Consider the following 21480-nt stretch of genomic DNA (forward strand, 5'->3'; position numbering starts at 1 on the left):
ATCCAAAAATCGTTATTTTTAATTTAAAATAATATATTTTAGTATAAATATTATATAATATTTATTAAATTTAATCTTTGAATATAAGATTTTATTAATTTAGGTTTAATATACTCTATTGGTCTCTATAATTTTACTAAATTTATAATTAAATTTTTATAATTTTTTTATCTCAATTGGCTTTTTACATTGTTTTTAAATTTGTACTTAAGTCACTGTCAATTTAAAAAAAGTTAGAATTAATAGAATATTTTTCTAAAAATTGAATGTGTTCACAATCAAGAACATAATTAGATCTTTGAGCACATATTTTTTTAGAGAAATATTTTATTAATTTTAACGTTTTTGATATAGAAAGAGCCAAATTACAAATTAAAAGCAGTATAGAGACCCAATTAAAATATATATATATATATAATCTAATTATAAATTTAACAAAATTATAAAAACTAACAGAATAATTATACCATTAATTTACTATATAAAATTTATAAAATTGTATATATTAATTAGATTGGTCAAATTTAACCCTATTATTTTTGAGTTAATTTTAAGTCGGCTTCAAATTTTTAAAATACTTCTAGTCAAATATTTGAGTGGAGTCTGAATCAAATTAAACCCGGCCTAATCCGTCTACATCTCAAATTGCATCCACCACGACGATTCTATATCTCTTGCTCAATTGTCTTGATACCTCTGATAGAATAAAACATAATTTCCTACTTGCAAGAATTAGAGGAGCAACAATATCCACTCACAATAAGTATTAACGTCAGCACAATAATATCCAATAGTAGCGGAAAAATCACATAAAAGAGAAATTAGAGACAAGCTAATAACACACTAAGATTTTTAACGTGGAAAACCTTCTCAATGTGAGAAGTAAAAACCACGAGTCACCAAAACCAGGAAATAGTTTCACTATGATGAAAAATAGGATACAAGAAAGTCACAAATTACTGCATAAAATGTGCATACAACAAGCCAATCCAAGTTTCAAAGCTTTCAAAACAATTACAAGAATCGAAGATGAAAATACCACAAAAACAGAACTACTGTGTCTGGCTAATATCTCCAGCTACAGAAATTGAATTGAAGATCCGAACGGTGAAATCAAAGAACCAGATGTTTAAATCACACTGTCTAAATTTGAGCTCGATCCAACGGTTAACGAATCTGCAGCAACCAATTTACAGAGACAGCTTTGTGTATGTGCGAAAATGACTTTCTCTCTTCCTTTCTCTCTAGTGTTTGGTGTTCTCCTTTCAAAATGACCTCTCTCCCTCAACCCTAACTCACCTCAGCCACTTCAACTCTTCATGAGTTTGAACACTAACATCTAGACTTTTTCTCCACTTAGGAAGGGAGCCCAAAAACCCAACAACCTCTAGTCGCTCCGAAAATCTCTTCTACCACTTTTCTAATAACTTCAGTCATTTCATTCCACATCTCTTCTACACTTCTGTGTCTCTCTTAACTTGCTGCTTCTTTTATCCATCTTGGAAATTGCTTTATTTTCACCTTTTGTCTGCTAGTATGTGATTCTTGGAATAAATCTGCGATTCATACAAATTTTCTTAACAAAAAGAAATTAAATCGGTTTCAAAAGAAGTAAAGAAGAAGGGAAAAAAAGGAAACAAAAAATGCAACAACAAAAGAGGAGGAGAAAAAAGAAAAGTGCATATCATAACGGGGAAAGAGGGAAAATGTTGTTCAAGGAGAAGAAAACGCAGATGAGGATGTTTCCTATTTTTAAAAAATTAGTTGTGCTATTGCTTTCCAAATTTGCACTTGCTACACAAGCCTGTTTTTCAACCTTGAGAAATGATAATGTACCAGTGTACCTAACAGTCCAGAGATATAGCTTATAAATATATGCATAAAATGAAGTACTAATTTAGAAATGGACTCGGAAAACATTTTGTCGACAAGGCTGTATATTGTTTATAAGCCCTTATGCACGAGAGTGAACCTTATCTTCATCGTCCTCTAATACAACAACGTTGATTACTGCTATTCATTACAGAATATAATGAACACAACATTGATGCAAACCAAAGTAAAGAGAAAATCACAAAACAAGAATCGTGGCGGTGGTTGAGGAAAATTAAACTTCTATATATATAAAGATTTTAAAGTGGAAATTAAAGCGAGAGCGGGTGAGAAAAAGAGTATCTAGTAGTTGCTTTGAGAGATATATGTGTTGTAGCTAGTGTGATTTTATATGTAGAGATCAGAGTAGAACATCGATTCTATTTTCTGTTTCTTGATATCAATAATTTATGGTTTTACTTGTAAGAAGAAATAGCATAATTATATAATGTATATCATATAGTTTTCATGCCTTGCCTATCAAGTCATGTATTAGCCAAGAAATTAAAGTGAAGACTTACCAAGTCAGGCCTTCGAATTATTATTTAAACGTATAGTAGTGGTGAGAGAATATATATAATTTTATAATTTTATATATGTTTCTTCAAGTCAATTGATAAAAGATTAATCAGCTTCATGTTATACTCTAAACTAACTTCGAAAGCACAATTTCCACCCCTAGTCCCACTCCCCTACCATGCATATCTTTTTGTATACCGTTTCTTAAAGGGGATTGAAATTATTTTAAGAAAATTTATGTTAATGTTGTAAGTATGAAGAGTAATGAAATTAGTTTTACATTGAAAAAAAATAAAAAAGAACAAGGAGTTTATAAGATGAGCAACTCATTTATTTATGTTATCTTACTTGGCAATTTTGTGTTACGAACAATTTCACCCTAATGTGACATGCATTAAGACATTAAGATGTATCTTAGCTTTTCCTTTGTCATCGTTCAGATTGCTGTCTTTTTTTTCCTCGGGTCACAAGTTTTCTGTTTCAAAGTTACAATATAATATTGCATGTTATTATGTGTGTATATATAGTTTAGATTATCGATTAAATAATTTTTTTGTCAACAATTCTTTAGTTTTTATTATTATTTTTTTTTTTTGAAATAGCTAAAGTAATGATAATGTGTTTAGAACCCCGAACCAGAAGTTACAATTCTATACAAGATTATGGGTTTGTTTTGGTAAATTTTAAAAAAAAAATATTTTTTTAGTTATTTATTTTAAAAGATCTTATAACAAAATAAAAAACTAAAAAAAATTTATGTTTGAATATTTAATTTCATATAAAAATATTTTTTATTTATTTATTTTGTAAAAAATATTTTTTTAAAATTTTTTTAAAAAAATATGTAAATTGTAATTTTTTAAAAAATATATTTTTTATTTTTTTAATACTTTTATTTTAATTATTAAAAATTTATCAAACATGTTAAAAAATAAAAAATATTTTAAAAATTTTTTTATTAACTTAATGACATTCAAATAAATAGTATGCAATAAATAATTAGGTTATAAGAAAAGCTAGCATTAAGAGATGATGTATTTTTTGACTTACTATGAGTTCTCCAAAACAATTTTACAATTTTACGCCATTCTATTTAATTTTATGAAATTTAATGCTCAACTCTAATTTTAAGAATCGGACCAAATTAACCAATTTAATTGAGTTAATAGAGAGCTAATTATTACGTAGGTTGTTCAATTTAGAGTAAAAATATGTGGATAATAAACCAGTTAAAAATAAAAAAAAAACCTAAAAAATCAGTTAATTTTTTTGGTGACAAAAAATCAGTTAATTGGGTGAACTGATTTGACATTTTCCTTATATATCATATAAATATTATGTATAAATAAAAATCAATCATCATGTATTTATATATTATTATATATATTATTTAACTTATTTTTATATACATATGTCCTGGATAGGATAATATACCAAAAAAAAAATTTGGGAATCAAACTTAGGAAATTAAAATCGGCCAAAATCTTTTATTTTTAGGTGATTGCTTCGGTACGATAATAAATTTATACGTATTAGTACGATAAAATTATGGACAAATTAAAACACTATAAATGAATTATATTTTCCATATCAATAATTAATTTTTATTATTTTAAATATATATCATTTCAATAATTTTATTAAATCACCCTCATATTTTAATAAAAATAAAAAATATTTTTTATTTAATTTTATAAAAAGACTTAAATATCCTTCTTTCTTTATATTAGACAAAAACTACCCTAATTCTTTTAATTTAGTCAAAATTCAATTAGCTTTAATTTTATCATTTTAAATTTCAATCAATTTAAAAATCAAAACTAAAATATATTTCATTATTCATAAATAATTCATGTACACTAAAAAATTGCTTCAACTCTAATAAACCCTAATCTAATCTCTTCCACTCCTAGAAGAAGAACACTAAAAAATTATTCTTCATCCTTTAATACCAATCTGTCAACAAAGAGCAACCTTAGCCCTAATGATTTTTATCAAAGAAGAACTCGGAATCAGCGACACACAACAGGAAATCCTCGCCGAAATCCTCAACATATGCGCATTGGTTGGCTCCTTAGCCGCCGGAAGAATCTCTGATTACGTTGGTCGACGCTATATAATCTCCATGGTCTCCATCCTCTTCATGCTTGGTGCAATCCTCATGGGCTACGGCCCAAACTACGCAATTTTAATGACTGGAAGGTGCATCGCCGGCGTTGGCGTCGGTTTCGCACTCATGATAGCCCCCGTTTATTCTGCAGAAATCTCCTCTGCCAAATCCCGCGGCCTTCTAACCTCCCTCCCCGAACTTTGCATCGGTATCAGAATCTTACTTGGCTACATACTAAACTACGTATTCGAGAAATTCTTGCCAGATACTAAGCCGCAGTTCCTTCACTCGCCTTAGCTATAGGGATTCTCTTCATGCCAGAATCTCCAAGGTGGCTTGTGATGCATGGTCATCTACCAAAGGCAAAGAAAGTTCTGCTGACAGATTGGTATTAAAGAATGAAGAACAATTTTTTAGAATTCTTCTTCTTGTATAAAAGGGTGGAAGAGATTAGATTAGGGTTCATTAGAGTTGAAGCAATTTTTTAGTGTACATGTATTATTTATGAATAATGAATAATAAAATATATTTTAGTTTTGATTTTTAAATTGATTGAAATTTAAAATAATAAAATTAAAGCTAATTGAATTTTGACTAAATTAAAAGAATTAGGATAGTTTTTGTCTAATATAAAGAAAGAAGGATATTTAAGTCTTTTTATAAAATTAAATAAAAAATATTTTTTATTTTTACTAAAATATGAGGATAATTTAGTAAAATTATTGATATGATATATATTTAAAACAAAAAAATTAATTATTAACGTGAAAAATATAATCTACTTGTAATGTTTTAATTTGTCCATAATTTTATCGTACCGATACGTATAAATTTATCATTGTACCAAAACAATCATCTTATTTTTAACTTTATTTAATGCTATGAGCAAAATTTAATTGTTATCCTTTCACGCGCCTATTTTTTATTGCAATATTTAATGTATATAAAAATATTAATTGCATATATTAAATAGCATATTATAAGTACATACGTTTATCAATTTACATTCTTATTAAATGAATACACATAATTTATATTTATAGTATTTAATTTATATTATAATAACAAAAGCACATTTTTTTATTTATTATGTAACATCTATATATTCATACACATAATGTTACGGCCCGGCCCAGAACCAGCTTTGGGCCGACCCGACCCATGTAACACCCGACCCGGGCACGCGCCCTACAACCGACCCGGACACACTTTCTGTACGGACCGCACACGTGCTGCAGGACAGCGTCCTTGAGAATATGGGCCTGTCACGTAAGGGGCCCACTACTGACATGTATATAAGGGGAAGATTGGCTCTTCCCCCGAGGTACGTCACTTTCTACATCACTCCCCCTGCTTGTACGATTTCTGACTTGAGCGTCGGAGTGTCTTTGCAGGTGGCACCCCCCCTCGTCCGTTCACCAACTCAAGTGCTCGCCAGCTCGGCAAACCCTCGATCAGTGCATCCAGGACCAAGACACCCTCATCTATCCACCTTTGCATCTTCTGTCCACCCGACCTGTTCAGAAGCCGACTAACGAACATTGGCGCCGTCTGTGGGGACGTCTAAATGGAAGTTGTACTGGGTCTTGGCGACCAAGGCCGGGCTGCCGGAGCGGAGGGGGCAGCCTCCGTCGCCTCGCAAGGGGGGCGGCGAAGGTCCCCCCATCGACGCACGGGGACACGACCATTCGGAGGAACAGGCGGCGATAGCGCCATAATAATGCAAGAGCTGCGCCACCGAGTCCAGAACCTGGAGCGGCAGCTTGCCGACAGGGAGCGGGACGGACGTTCTACCGATCCGAGCTATACCCCGTCTCCCGGAAGCGAGGAGGAAGACTCTTACCGAAGCCGCCCGCGGACGGAGGCAGAGAGTTCGCGGGAGGAGTCACCCATAATGAGGAGACGAAATGACACGATCATCTACTCCCGAGGCAGACCGACCCATCGAGCGACAAGAGGTCGCGAAGACGGAAGAACACGACAACCTGTGATAATGGGCGCCACCCCGTTCCACCGATCTATCCTCGAGGTCCGGCTGCCGAAACACTTCGACAAGCCAACGGACATGAGGTACGACGGAACTCAAGACCCTCTAGAACACCTGACGGCCTTCGAGGCCAGGATGAATCTAGAGGGAGTAGGCGACGAAGTGAGATGCCGTGCCTTCCCGGTGACCTTAGCAGGACCAGCGATCAAATGGTTTAACGGCCTCCCTCAAGGTTCTATCTACAATTTCTCAGACATCAGCCGCGCATTCCTGGCTCAATTCACAACGCGAATAGCAAAGGCCAAGCATCCTATCAACCTTCTCGGGGTGACCCAAAGACAGGGAGAGCCGACCAGGAGGTACTTAGATCGGTTCAACGACGAATGCTTGGAAATCGACGGCTTAACCGATTCGGTGGCCAGTCTCTGCCTGACGAACGGCCTCCTTAACGAGAACTTCCGAAAGCACCTTACAACGAAACCGGTTTGGACGATGCATGAAATCCAAACGGTGGCCAAAGAATACATAAACGATGAAGAAGTCAGCCGAGTCGTGGCTGCCAATAAGCGGCAGTCCGGTTACGGCCAGGCTCGTCAGTTCGGTGGCGACGGGGAGAGGGCGAAAGAAAAGGCCAGGGAGGAGGCGCCAAACAAAGCACCTAGACCGTTCCCTCGAGTGGGGAAATTTACTAACTACACTCCACTCACCCTCCCCATCATGGAAGTCTACCAACAAATTGCGGAGAAAGGAATTCTCCCGAAGCCCCGACCACTCAAGGACCGCACAGGCGGAAACAAGAACCTTTATTGTGATTACCATAAGGGATATGGCCACCAAACGCAGGACTGTTTCGACTTGAAGGATGCATTAGAGCAAGCGATAAGGGAAGGAAAGCTGGCAGCGTTCTCCCATCTCATCAGGGAGCCGAGAAGGCGTTATCGCGACCAGGACGAGGAAGGCAAGAAACGCCCGGTCAAGCGGCGACAAGAGCCTGAAGACAAAGACCACGGCCTCACGGTGATAAACGTGGTAACGGCAAAGAACACTGCACCAAAATCCCGGTCAGCACACAGGAAAGACGCCAAGGTTCTGGCGATCTCATCTTCACCAGTGCAGAATACCAAAAAACCCCCGTCCATTTCTTTCGGCCCAGAAGATCAATGGTTCAGCGACGCCCCGGAAAACCCTCCCATGGTCATCACGGCCAGAGTGGGAACCGGCCTCGTCAAACGGATCCTTGTCGACACTGGGGCCGACTCAAACATCATGTTCCGAAACGTATTCGACGCACTGGGGCTGAAGGATGCCGACCTGACGACCCACCAGCACGGGGTTATCGGGTTAGGCGACCACTTCATCAAACCAGACGGAGTCATTTCCCTACCGATCTCGGTAGGACAGATGCAAGGCCGAAGATCGGCGATGGCCGAATTCGTGATCCTCCGAGACTCCACAGCCTACAATATCATCTTGGGAAGGAAGACAATCAATGATTTTGAGGCCATAATCAACACCAAGCTACTAGTTATGAAGTTCGTCACCGATGATGGATCCATAGGGACCATAAGAGGAGACCTCGAGACGGCGGTCGCCTGCGACAATGCCAGCCTTTCCCTCAGAAAGAAGTCCAAGGAAGCATCCGGCGTATTCCTAGCCGACCTCGATGCCAGAGTAGAGGACAACCCGAGGCCGGAACCAGAAGGGGACCTGGAGAAATTTAGCATCGGTAACGAAGGGGAAAGATTCACATTCGTTAACAAGAACCTCCCGCATGAGTTGAAGGAGCCTTTGATTGAAATGATAAGGGCCAACAAGGACCTGTTCGCATGGACGCCAGCCGACATGCCGGGCATTGATCCACAAATCATTGCACACCACCTAGCCGTCAAGCCGGAAGCACGCCCAGTGGCTCAACGAAGGAGAAAGATGTCGGCGGAAAGAGCAGAGGAGGTAGCCAAGCAAACGGCCGGCCTCCTAGAAGCAGGCTTCATACGAGAAGTGGACTACTCGACGTGGCTCTCAAACGTGGTATTGGTGAAAAAACACAATGGCAGATGGAGAATGTGCGTGGACTACTCTGACCTCAACAAAGCATGCCCCAAAGATTGCTTCCCCCTCCCCAACATAGATGCACTCGTCGACGCCGCGGCGGGGTACCGGTATCTGAGTTTCATGGACGCCTACTCCGGTTACAACCAGATACCGATGCACCCACCAGACGAAGACAAAACGGCGTTCATAACGCCAGGAGGAACTTTCTGCTACAAGGTAATGCCGTTTGGCTTGAAAAATGCAGGGGCGACATATCAAAGGCTGATGAACAGGATATTCCACGACCTCATAGGGAAAACGGTCGAAGTCTACGTGGACGACATCCTGACAAAAACAACACGACCCGACGATCTCCTAACCGACCTGGCAAGTGTGTTTGCGTCCCTTCGTCAACATGGTATGAGGCTGAACCCCCTCAAGTGCGCCTTCGCCATGGAAGCCGGCAAATTCCTGGGATTTATGATAACTCAGAGAGGGGTAGAAGCCAACCCGGAGAAATGCCAGGCAATACTTCAGATGAAGAGCCCAGGCTGTGTCAAGGATGTCCAGAGGTTGGCAGGGCGATTGACATCACTTTCCCGGTTTCTCGGAGCCTCGGCGACCAAGGCCCTGCCATTCTTCAACCTCATGAAGAAAGGGATGGCGTTTGAGTGGACACCCGCGTGCGAAGAAGCCTTTCAACACTTCAAGGAAATCCTAGCGGCACCTCCCGTTCTCGGGAAGCCAAGGGACGGGGAACCACTGTACCTGTACCTCGCTATAACAAGCGACGCCCTGGCCGCAGTACTAGTGCGGGAAGACGGGAGGACCCAACAACCAGTCTACTTCATAAGCAGGGCCCTACAAGGAGCAGAGTTAAGATATAGCAAATTGGAAAAGCTAGCCTTAGCACTCCTGACTTCCTCGAGGAGATTAAAACAGTACTTCCAGAGTCACCAAGTGGTCGTCAGAACGGACCAAGGGATCCGGCAAGTTCTCCAAAAACCCGACCTGGCGGGAAGAATGATGACTTGGTCCATCGAACTCTCCCAATATGACATACGGTACGAGCCCCGGCAAGCCATCAAGGCGCAGGCCATGGCGGATTTTTTGGTTGAAATAACAGGAGACCCAGGCGAAGACATGGGTACACGGTGGAAGCTCCATGTAGACGGAGCCTCCAACCAGACCTTCGGAGGAGCCGGGATCATCCTAGAAAGTCCGAACGAGGTCGTATACGAACAGTCGGTCAGATTCGAGTTTCCCATCTCGAACAACCAAGCAGAATACGAAGCCCTCATAGGAGGCTTGACCCTAGCAGCAGAGGTCGGCGCAAAAAGGCTGGAAGTATGCAGCGATTCCCAAGTCGTCACTTCCCAAGTAAACGGCAGCTACCAAGCCAAGGACCCCTTGTTGCAGAAGTACTTGGAAAAGGTCAAGAGCTTGAGCCAAAAGTTCGACGAGGTCACGGTCCAGCATGTACCCAGAGAAAGGAACACGCGAGCAGACCTCCTATCAAAGTTAGCCAGCACGAAGCCAGGGGAGGGAAACCGGTCTCTCATCCAAGGCATGACAAGGGAACCTGCAATTGTACTACACACAACAACCCTAAGTTCTTCATGGCTAGACCCCATCACAAACTACCTAGAACACGGCCAAGTCCCTGCTGACGAAAAGGAAGCGGTGAAATTAAGGAGGGAAGCGGCCAAATACGCCGTCATCCAAGGACAGCTATTCAGAAAGGGGCTCAGCCAACCCCTACTGAAGTGCCTGCACCCCGACCAAACGGACTACGTCCTCAGGGAAGTCCACGAGGGCTGCTGTGGGCACCACATCGGAGGAAAAGCCCTAGCAAGAAAGTTGATCCGAGCTGGGTACTACTGGCCGTCGATGATGGCAGATTCCAAAGAGTTTGTTAAAAAGTGCATAAAGTGCCAACAGAACGCCAACTTTGCCAAGGCACCGGCAAACGAGTTGAGCTTGCTGACGACCTCCCGGCCGTTCGCACAGTGGGGAATCGACCTCTTGGGGCCCTTTCCCGTCGGCCCTGGGCAGGTCAAATATCTCATAGTGGCAATTGATTACTATACCAAATGGATAGAAGCCGAACCATTGGCTAGCATATCCTCTGCAAATTGCAGAAAATTCATGTGGAGGCAGGTGATAACACGGTTCGGGATACCAGAAGTCGTCATCTCGGACAACGGCACACAATTTGCCGACAAAAAGTTCACAGAATTTCTCAACGGCCTAGGTATAAGGCAAAAGTTCTCTTCGGTAGAACACCCTCGGACGAACGGACAAGTGGAGTCCGCCAACAAGGTTATCCTTTCAGGGCTAAAGAAGAGGTTGGACAACAAAAAGGGTGCTTGGGCCGACGAGCTGGCATCAGTTCTCTGGTCTTACCGAACGACCGAGCAGTCCTCCACCAAGGAAACCCCTTTCCGGTTAACGTACGGGGCGGACGCAGTAATACCCGTAGAAATCGGAGAACCGAGCCCACGACTTCTTTTGAAAGGGGTGGAGGAAGCCGTAGAAAAGGACCTGATAGAAGAAGCCCGAGAAATGGCCCACTTGACAGAAACGGCGCTAAAACAAAAAGTTGCGCTCCGCTACAACACCAAAGTGCTCAAAAGGGAATTCGAGCCAAACGACCTCGTCCTGAGGCGAAATGATATCGGCCTGCCGACCCCCGGAGAAGGCAAGCTGGCGGCTAACTGGGAAGGCCCATATAGAGTCAAGAAAGTGATGGGAAAAGGAGCATTCAAACTAGAAAGGCTCGACGGCAAGGAAGTCCCGAGAACTTGGAATGCGGACAACCTTAGAAGATTCTACTCCTAGAGGACGGAGCGACCTGCCGACTAATCTAGCTAAGTAGTTAATTTGTCGTTTGAACTTCATAGTAACTTGCAAGTCTTTTATGTGGATACCGAATAAGATACACTTGTGCAAATTCTCCATTCTATTTCACCTCCATTTTTTCAGATAAATCACCTTGTCGCGACTGACAACGACGTACGACCCGGGACTGATCACCCCGGGAAGCCGTCAAACACCGTTGTAACAAACAACTACACGAAAGGCCACGGGCCGCCGGTCTAAGCGACTTCAAACCAAAAACGGTTAATAGGAACGATAACGCGAGCATGCCGGAAAACGACAAATATAAACCAAAACGGTTAAAAATGATAACGCACTCAGATAAGTAAGATTTATATCGACAACACGGGCAAACGACCAAAAAGGTCATTGTTCACGAGCCAAAAGTAAAACGGCTAACATCAAATAGTTCACAAAAGCCAAAAACGGCAAAGACTAAAATAGTTTACAAGTCAAAAGAAAGCGGCTAAACAGGAACTGAAGGGTCATTTCGTGGAGGCATCAACAACCTTGCCGTCATGGATGACCTTGCGGACACCAATCGCCGACGTATCGAACTCAGGGGCAATAATTTTGACTTGTGCTTTAAGGGCTTCCTCGGTAGCCAGGATCGCGCCCCTGCCCTGTTTGACGACGTCCTTGTACTTAGCCTTCCATGTCGACAGTTCGGCCTCCACGGCCTGCTTCTCTTTCTCAACTTCGGCCACGCGCTTTTGCGCCTCGCCGACCTGACCCTCTAGAGCCATTTCACGCTCGGTTAAACGTTCAACCGTCGCGACCGACTCTTTCAGCTTCTTCTCGGCATCCGTTGCCTTCTGTTCGGCGGCAGTAGCTTTCTGCTCGGCAGTGGTGGCCTTCTTCTCGGCAGCATCCAGTTTTTCCGAAGATTGAGTCAATTGCTGCCGGAGAGTTTCAACTTCACCTTTTAGTTCATTATTTGCTCTCCCAGCAGATTCCAACCTTCGGCGGAGGGACTCCATCCCGGTTAGCTCAAACTCGGCCTTCCGGGCTATCACGGCACCGCGCAAAAGGGTACGGTACATCCACCTCGCCTGCGCGGCAAGAGAAGACTCCTGGAAGTACTCCTCGGTACCCGGGATCAACTGGGAATCTATGAAGTCGCTTGCATTAAAATTCCTCTCCATAATAGTAAGGGCTCCCTCAGGGCTAGACGACGCCGTGGAAGCCTTCTTTCTTTTTCTTGGGTTGGGGACCTCTTCCACCTCAACGTCCGGGCCAGGAACAGAACCATCAGTTCCTACCACCTCGTGGACAGGGGAGGCATGGACGGCCTTACCACTCTCGACCGCGGCACCCTGAGACGAGGTACCGATCCCATCGGTTGCGGCTTTCTGCTCGGGAACGTCTTTGTCCTCCGGAGCATCAGGTCCCTCGGGGGCCGGTTGCTCGTCACTCTCCTCATCACCGCCGCCGAGGAAAGTCTGGAACAAGTCGGGAAGACCCGTCACGGACGCAGACATATCCACTGCAGGAAAACACGGAAGGTCGGTTAGTCGTCACATAATACCAACAAGAAGGAAAAAGAATAAAGGGTAAAGTAAAAAGCTTCTCACAAATGTAATTACGACCGGAATCCCGATCACCCATGAGGAGGTGGGGGTTTACTGGGTTCTTCCCAAAAACTGCGTTTAGCACCTCGGCAATCTGCTGATCTTCTGCCGACATGTTTTTATAAATTACCTTAATAAAACTATTGGCTCCTGCCCCGAAGCTCCAATAAGTCGGGATGAGCCGTACCCCTTCCAGGGACAACCAAAAGGGGTGACGACCTTTGGCCGGACGGACCTTAAAATACTTGTCCTTAAACCCATGGTAAGAATCTTCGAACAAGCCGAAAATCTTCCGACCCTGAGCAGCCCGGAAGGACATGAACCCTTTCCTATGTTTTCCCTGCTTGGTAGGGTTTGTAAGGGTGAAGAAAAAGAGGAAGACATCTACGGAGACCGGCAGGTCGAGATATTCACAAACCATCTCGAAACAGCGGATCGAAGCCCAACTGTTCGGATGCAACTGCGACGGTGACACAGAAATTCGGTTTAAGAGCGCCATCTGAAAGGCTGAGAACGGAATACGAACTCCGACTTGAGTGAACATGGCCTTGTAGAACCAAATCCAGTCGGCGACCTGGCGGGGTTGGAAGTTAATTTCATACAACCGCTCGTGAGCAGCCGGGACGAAGGCGTCATAATTGGCCTCCTCGTCAGTCCCGCCACACAAGTACCCGGCTTGTCGGAACTCGGTGAGCTCCTCTTCGCTCATTTGGTTGGGTGAATCCCTTACATCTGAGACGACCCAAGCATACTGGTCGTAAGCCGCCGGGTTAACGGATGCTCGGGAGACCGTGCGGGCCATATCTACATGGGGGTACCATCCAGTTAGTCTAAGAGATCGGTTACTCAGGCCGAAAACAAACACCACCCCCACGACTTCCCGACTAACGACAAACAAGACTAAAAGACTAAAGGAACGAGAAAAAGCCTACCCTAGAATGGTACTTTCCCCCCTAACACGTCTACTCGCAACTAAGGCTATGCAGTAACATCAAAAGAACCAAATAACAAGCATGCAGAAGTAATGCATAAAAGGGAGGATGATCAGAAAAAATTACCTGAATTGGTGAGAGGAAGATGGGATTGAATCTGGTAAAATGCAAGAAACCCGAACGGAGGCACCACAGCAAAGCCTTGTAGCAAGGAGGGAGAAGGGAGAATAGAGGGTGCGGAAAAAGTACATAAAATGAAGAAATACCAAAACCGCTCGTTTAAAAGCTGCCTCCAGAGCGCGAAACGCCTGGGGGCAAAATGGTCTTTTCAAACGGGGTTTTTCACCCCATTATGAGCATTCAATGCCCGGCGCAGGAAACGAGGCGATGAAACGGTTGTTTGAACAACCAAGAGACGCGCCTTGGGGGCACGTCCTCCCCACGAGCAACCGACTAGACGAGATACGAGACGACACGCCATTGGTAGCTCCCACGACCACCATTGGCGCGTGGGGGCACTGTTACGGCCCGGCCCAGAACCAGCTTTGGGCCGACCCGACCCATGTAACACCCGACCCGGGCACGCGCCCTACAACCGACCCGGACACACTTCCTGTACGGACCGCACACGTGCTGCAGGACAGCGTCCTTGAGAATATGGGCCTGTCACGTAAGGGGCCCACTACTGACATGTATATAAGGGGAAGATTGGCTCTTCCCCCGAGGTACGTCACTTTCTACATCACTCCCCCTGCTTGTACGATTTCTGACTTGAGCGTCGGAGTGTCTTTGCAGGTGGCACCCCCCCTCGTCCGTTCACCAACTCAAGTGCTCGCCAGCTCGGCAAACCCTCGATCAGTGCATCCAGGACCAAGACACCCTCATCTATCCACCTTTGCATCTTCTGTCCACCCGACCTGTTCAGAAGCCGACTAACGAACACATAATTTTTATAATTAATATATTTTTACAATTAATATTATTCAATTCTAAATTATATTTTATTATATATTTCAAATTATTTTACATATACACTAATAAATCATGATTCAAAATATTTTAATATTTTCTTTTTAAAGATATTATACATTTAAATCAATGTATAATTTTTTAAATTACCGTCTTTGATAATTTAAAAATTTATTTCATATTTTTCAAAGTGAAAATAATTTATTCTGATTTATATATATTTTCAAATTGTACTATAATTAGATTTGAAAAAGAAAATATCAAATACCTAAATTAATTTATTCAATTTATAAATTTATTCATAACATCCACAAGTTTATACACATAACATTCATACTTAAGTAAGATACAGATAACATCCAGGATTTTATATTAGTAACATCCATAATTTCATACTCATAACATTTATAATTTGATACATATAATATTCATAATTAACAAATTTTTGCAATTAGGATTACCAAATTTTAAACTATGTGTATTGTTATATATTTTAAATTATCTTACATGTACACTAAAGGGTTATAATTTAATATTTTTTATTTACTATTCATATGTATGCTTATTTATTGATTTTAATATGACGAGTTAATAATTATTTTTAAAATTTTATTTCTTAATTTTTGTTTATATTTTATTTTTTATTTCTTATTTTATAATAGTCTATATGTAAACTATGAGTTGTATAACAGAAGTTGTTAAATTCTCTAATTTAATATCTATATTTTTATACGTATAATATTTATAACTTTATATATATAATATCTATAATCAATAAATTAGTGTTAATTTATTATTTTATTTTGTAAGTCATGAATTGAACCAACAATTTTGGATGTTTTTAATTTTTAATAAATAGAAATTGATCAAATTTAAGATGTTTTTATTTTTTATAAAATGTGTTGAGGAGATTTGAGATCTTTTTAAAATAAAAAATATAAGAATTTAAAATTTTTATTTGAGAGAAAAAATTATAGAATTATAAATATATGTAGTAATAATGAGGGAGAAATTTTTAGAATCTGATTCACATTAAATTTGGAATTAATTTTTAGTATAGTTAAATAAAGAAAGATAATTAATTATAAAAAAAATTAATTACGTTAATTAAATTAGAAGAGTAATTTACACTCTCTTATAAACGCAAATGTTATTAACCATATATCTTTATTTATTATCTATAATATTTTGGCTACATAGCATTACTCATACCAAAATATATAATTTTTTTTTTAAATATTTTAAATAAAAACACATATAATAGTTATTATAATAAAAATTTATGAAATTCATTAAATTCAATTGTTGATTTAATTTTAATATTAAAAATAATTAGTAATCATTCACTTGCTTCACCTGAGACCATGCATCCTAAAAATTGGCTATGCGAGAGTTTTGGAAAAGTCCATAACAACAATCCTCTTCAAACAAAATTATGAGTTATATAGTGTGATTTGATTTTGGCAATTCATGAGGCTATGGAACAGCAAACAATTAGTATGGAATTCAAGCAACCCTTAATGCCCGCACTTCTATTCTTGCTGCTGCCAACCCTGCCAAACAATTAGTATCACAAATACCCTTTTTCCAATTTTTATTTTATGAGCTTGCTTTTTGTGCTAACTACAATTTTTTTATTATTTTTATTTTTTCCCCCCTTGCAGTGTGGAGTCTGGTGACATTGATCTATCTGAGTTTCAAGAAGAGAACCAGGGTGATGATGGTGATAGAAATGACCCCCAACTCTTGCAGAAAATGCAGCAGATGGAACTAACCCCCAGCCGAAGAAACTAATCATAAGCGATGAATACTTTCAGAGAGTGACCAGGGCACTCATCATGCATCTTAGACAGCACGAAGAAACTGTTCTGCAACAAGGTGCCACTTGAAATTTGTTATTGAATATTTACTTCAATTGATTAGGCTCCGGTAAAGGAACTGTATACCTTTCAATCAAGTTCTGAAACTCTGAATGCCTTTTGTCTGCTCTACATCTAATAGTTATTTGTACAAAGAAACTTTTACTATGAATATAACTAGCCTTTATATGGTTAATTTTGTCTACATTTTGTCAACACCCTTCCAAGAATTACATTTACTTTGCTTTCAAACAAAAACAATTATTTTGGACATGAATTGGTTTGAGTGAACTTCATTCATTTTTCATTTTCTTTCTTGTGATAGTGTTTTGGCAACCTTGGTGAATAACAAAATTGTGCCTGATCCAAGATTCAAAATAAAGATTGCTTAAAGATTCTGTTGTGGTTTGTATTGGTTGCAGCTCCAAGAGCAATGAAAAAATCAAAGAGACAAAATTAGTGCAGAAATTGTTGAACCATACTGATTGTTCATTAATAGAGTAAAATTATGTTATTCATAAATTATTTTTACTTTTAGTCTAGATCGTGGATTATAAATTTGACGTATTTAGGAATTTTCAATATTTTAAATTTTATATTTCTATGTAAACATTGTGAATATTTTTGGTATTTATTTGAAAAGTGATCTATGTTTGATTCTTTTTATATTTTGTCGAAATATAATTATTTATGAAATTAAGTTTTATTAGTGGTGGTAAATGTAAAATTAGTAAAAATTCTATAATTATAAGATTAGGAACAGTGACCGCTTTAGCGACCAATTTAGTTTTTTAGTTCAGGAATTAGCGACCAATTTAGTGACCAATTTTAGATTTTCAAATCAGGCATCGGCGACCGATTTCATCGGCGACTGATTTAACAACCAAAAAGTCGGTCGCTATTTAGTGACCGATTTAGCAACGAAAAATTTGGTCACCAATTAGCGACTGATTATGTTAGCGACTGATTATGTTAGCGACCGATACTCTTTGGTGAGGGGTTTGGTAGCCTTGTTCAAAAATCGGTCGCTAACGGTTAGCGAGCGAAATTGGTCGCTATTTTCTAATTAGCGACCAAGGTTTTAGCGACCACCAGAATCGGTCGCTAAGGCTTTAGCAACCAATTTTCAAGAAAAATCGGTCGCTATTCAGGTAATTTCTTGTAGTGCTACTGATGAGCGGATAATTTATACGCTTTTTGGCATTGTTTTTAGGTAGTTTTTAGTAAGTTCAAGCTACTTTTAGGGATGTTTTTATTAGTTTTTATGTTAAATTCACATTTCTGGACTTTACTATGAGTTTGTGTGTTTTTCTGTGATTTCATGTAATTTCTGGCTGAAATTAAGGGACTTGAGCAAAACTCTGAAAAAAGCTGACAAAAGGACTGCTGATGCTGTTGGAATCTGACCTCCTTGCACTCGAAATGGATTTTCTGGAGCTACAGAACTCCAAATGGCGCGCTCTCAACGGTTGGAAAGTAGACATCCAGAGCTTTCCAGCAATATATAATAGTCCATACTTTATTCGGAAATTGACGACGTAAATTGGCATTAAACGCCAAGTACATGCTGCTGTATGGAATTAAACGCCAGAAACACGTCATGATCCGGAGTTGAACGCCCAAAACACGTTATAACTTGGCGTTCAACTCCAAGAAAAGCCTCAGCTCGTGGATAGATCAAGCTCAACCCAAGCATACACCAAGTGGGCCCTGGAAGTGGATTTATGCATCAATTACTTACTCATGTAAACCCTAGTAGCTAGTCTAGTATAAATAGGATAAGTTACTATTGTATTAGAGGTCTTATCTTTTGACAGTTTAATCTTTTGACTGTTTAGCCTTTGATTATTCGGTCTCTTGATCATTCAGGGGGCTGGCCATTCAGCCATGCCTGAACCTTTCACTTATGTATTTTCAACGGTGGAGTTTCTGCACACCATAGATTAAGGGTGTGGAGCTCTGCTGTACCTCAAGTTTCAATACAATTACTATTACTTTCTATTCAATTCTCTTTTATTCTTATTCCAAGATATACGTTGTACAACACTTTGATGAATGTGATGATCCGTGACACTCATCATCATTCTCACCTATGAACGTGCGTGATTGACAACCACTTCCGTTCTACCTTAGGCCGGGCGCATATCTCTTAGATTCCCCAACAGATTCTTCGTGGTATAAGCTAGATAGATGGCGGCATTCATGGGGATCCGGAAAGTCTAATCTTGTCTATGGTATTTCGAGTAGGATTCCGGAATTGAATGACTGTGACGAGCTTCAAACTCCTGAAGGCTGGGCGTGATGACAAACGCAAAAGAATCAATGGATTCTATTCCAACCTGATTGAGAACCGACAGATGATTAGCCGTGCTGTGACAGAGCATTTGGACCGTTTCCACTGAGAGGATGGAATGTAGCCATCAGCAAGGGTGATGCTTCCAGACGATTAGCCGTGCAGTGACAGCGCATAGGACCATTTTCCCGAGAGGATTAAAAGTAGCCATTGATGATGGTGATGCCCTACATACAGCTTGCCATGGAAAGGAGTAAGAAGGATTGGATGAAAGCAATGAGAAAGTAGAGATTCAAGAGGAGCACAGCATCTCCATACGCCTAGCTGAAATTCCCACTATTAATTTACATAAGTATTTCTATCCCTTTTTATTTTCTATTTATTATTAATTTTCGAAACCCATAACCATTTAATCTGCCTAACTGAGATTTACAAGGTGACCATAGCTTGCTTCATACCAACAATCTCTGTGGGATCGACCCTTACTCACGTAAGGTATTACTTGGATGACCCAGTACACTTGCTGGTTAAGTTGAACGGAGTTGTGAGCTTCTCTAACAGTGCCTGGAACTCTTTGATCACAATTTCGTCCACCAAGTTTTTGGCGCCGTTGCCGGGGATTGTTCGAGTATGGACAACTGACGGCTCATCTTGTTGCTCAGATTAGGTAATTTTCCTTTCAAAAATCTTTTTCAAAATTTTTCTTTTATTTTTCGTTTCTCCTAATTTTATTTTCGAAAAAAATAATAAAAATCCAAAAAAATTAGAAAATCATAAAAATCAAAAATATTTTGTGTTTCTTGTTTGAGTCTTGAGTCAATTTTTAAGTTTGGTGTCAATTGCATGCTTTTAAAAATTTTTCTTGCATTTTTCGAAAATTCCATGCATTCATAGTGTTCTTCATGATCTTCAAGTTGTTCTTGACAAGTCTTCTTGTTTGATCTTGATGTTTTCTTGTTTTGTGTTTTATGTTGTTTTTCATATGCATTTTTTGTTTGTTAGAGTCCATGCATTAAAGATTTCTAAGTTTGGTGTCTTGCATGTTTTCTTTGCATTAAAAATTTTTCAAAATTATGTTCTTGATGTTCATCATGATCTTTAAAGTGTTCTTGGTGTTCATCTTGACACTCATAGCATTCTTGCATGCATTCATTGTTTTGATCTAAAAATTTCATGCATTGAGTATTTTTGTTGTTTTTCTCTCTCATAATTAAAAATTCAAAAATCAAAAAAATATCTTTTCCTTATTTCCCTCCAAATTTTCGAAATTTTGGGTTGACTTGGTCAAAAATTTTTAAAAATTAGTTGTTTCTTACAAGTCAAATCAAATTTTCAAATATTTAAAAATCTTATCTTTTCAAAATCTTTTTCAAAAATCATATCTTTTCCAATTTTTCCTCTTTTTCGAAAATTTCAAAAATCTTTTTCAAAATATCTTCAAAATCTTTTTCTTATCTTTTATATCATATTTTCAAAAATATGCTAACAATTAATGTGATTGATTCAAAAATTTGAAGTTTGTTACTTTCTTGTTAAGAAAGGTTCAATCTTTAAATTCTAGAATCTTATCTTGTAGTTTCTTGTTAGTAAGTCATTTTAAAAATTAAATCTTTTTCAAAACATCTTTTTCTTAAAATTTTTATCTTATCTTTTTATCATATCTTTTTCAAAAAAATTTTTCATCTTTTTCAAAATTTGATTTCAAAATATCTTATCTAACTTCTTATCTTCTTATCTTTTTCAAAGTTGATTTTAAAATCTTTTTCAATCAACTAACTAACTTTTTGTTTGTTTCTTATCTTTTTCAAAACCACCTAACTACTTTTCCCTCTCTAATTTTCGAAAATACCTCTTTCTTTTTCAAAAATTCTTTTTAATTAATTAATTGTTTTAAATTCTAATTTCAATTACATCTTATCTCTAATTTTCGAAAATTGCTAATCCCTTTTTCAAAATTATTTTCGAAATCCCCCCTCTCTTTTCTTATTCTATTTAATTATTTAATTACTAACACTTCTCTTTACCTCTCTTCATCTAAAAATCCGAACCATTCGATCTCCTTTCCTTATCCCCTTTCTTCTTCTACTAACATAAAGGAATCTCTATACTGTGACATAGAGGATTCCTCTTTCTTTTCTTGTTTTCTTCTCTTTCATATGAGCAGGAACAAGGATAAAGGCACTCTTGTTGAAATTGATCCAGAACCTGAAAGGACCCTGAAGAGAAAATTAAGAGAAGCTAAGTTACAACAATCTAAAGGTAACCTTTTAGAAACATTAGAACAAGAGAAGGAGATAGCAGCCGAAAATAATAATAATGCAAGGAGAATGCTTGGTGACTTCACAAAGCCAACGTCCAAGTTTGATGGAAGAAGCATCTCCATTCCTGCCATTGGAGCCAATAATTTTGAGCTTAAGCCTCAACTAGTTGCTTTAATGCAACAAAACTGCAAGTTTT

At 39.2% G+C, this 21480-nt stretch overlaps 2 protein-coding genes across 2 annotated transcripts; both read left to right on the plus strand.

Moving 5' to 3' along the window:
* Positions 1–6068: 6068 nt before the first annotated feature.
* LOC130957479 (uncharacterized) lies at positions 6069–8655 on the plus strand. The gene is made up of 2 exons (XM_057884335.1): positions 6069–8516; positions 8617–8655. Exons 1-2 carry the CDS (start codon positions 6069–6071, stop codon positions 8653–8655), a joined length of 2487 nt encoding a protein of 828 aa, XP_057740318.1.
* Positions 8656–9617: 962 nt separating this feature from the next.
* Positions 9618–11360, plus strand: LOC130957480 (uncharacterized). Its single transcript, XM_057884336.1, has 2 exons — positions 9618–10574; positions 10680–11360. Exons 1-2 carry the CDS (start codon positions 9618–9620, stop codon positions 11358–11360), a joined length of 1638 nt encoding a protein of 545 aa, XP_057740319.1.
* Positions 11361–21480: the final 10120 nt, after the last annotated feature.

This window comes from Arachis stenosperma, chromosome 10, assembly GCF_014773155.1.
Source record: "Arachis stenosperma cultivar V10309 chromosome 10, arast.V10309.gnm1.PFL2, whole genome shotgun sequence".
NCBI classification, from domain to species: Eukaryota; Viridiplantae; Streptophyta; class Magnoliopsida; order Fabales; family Fabaceae; genus Arachis; species Arachis stenosperma.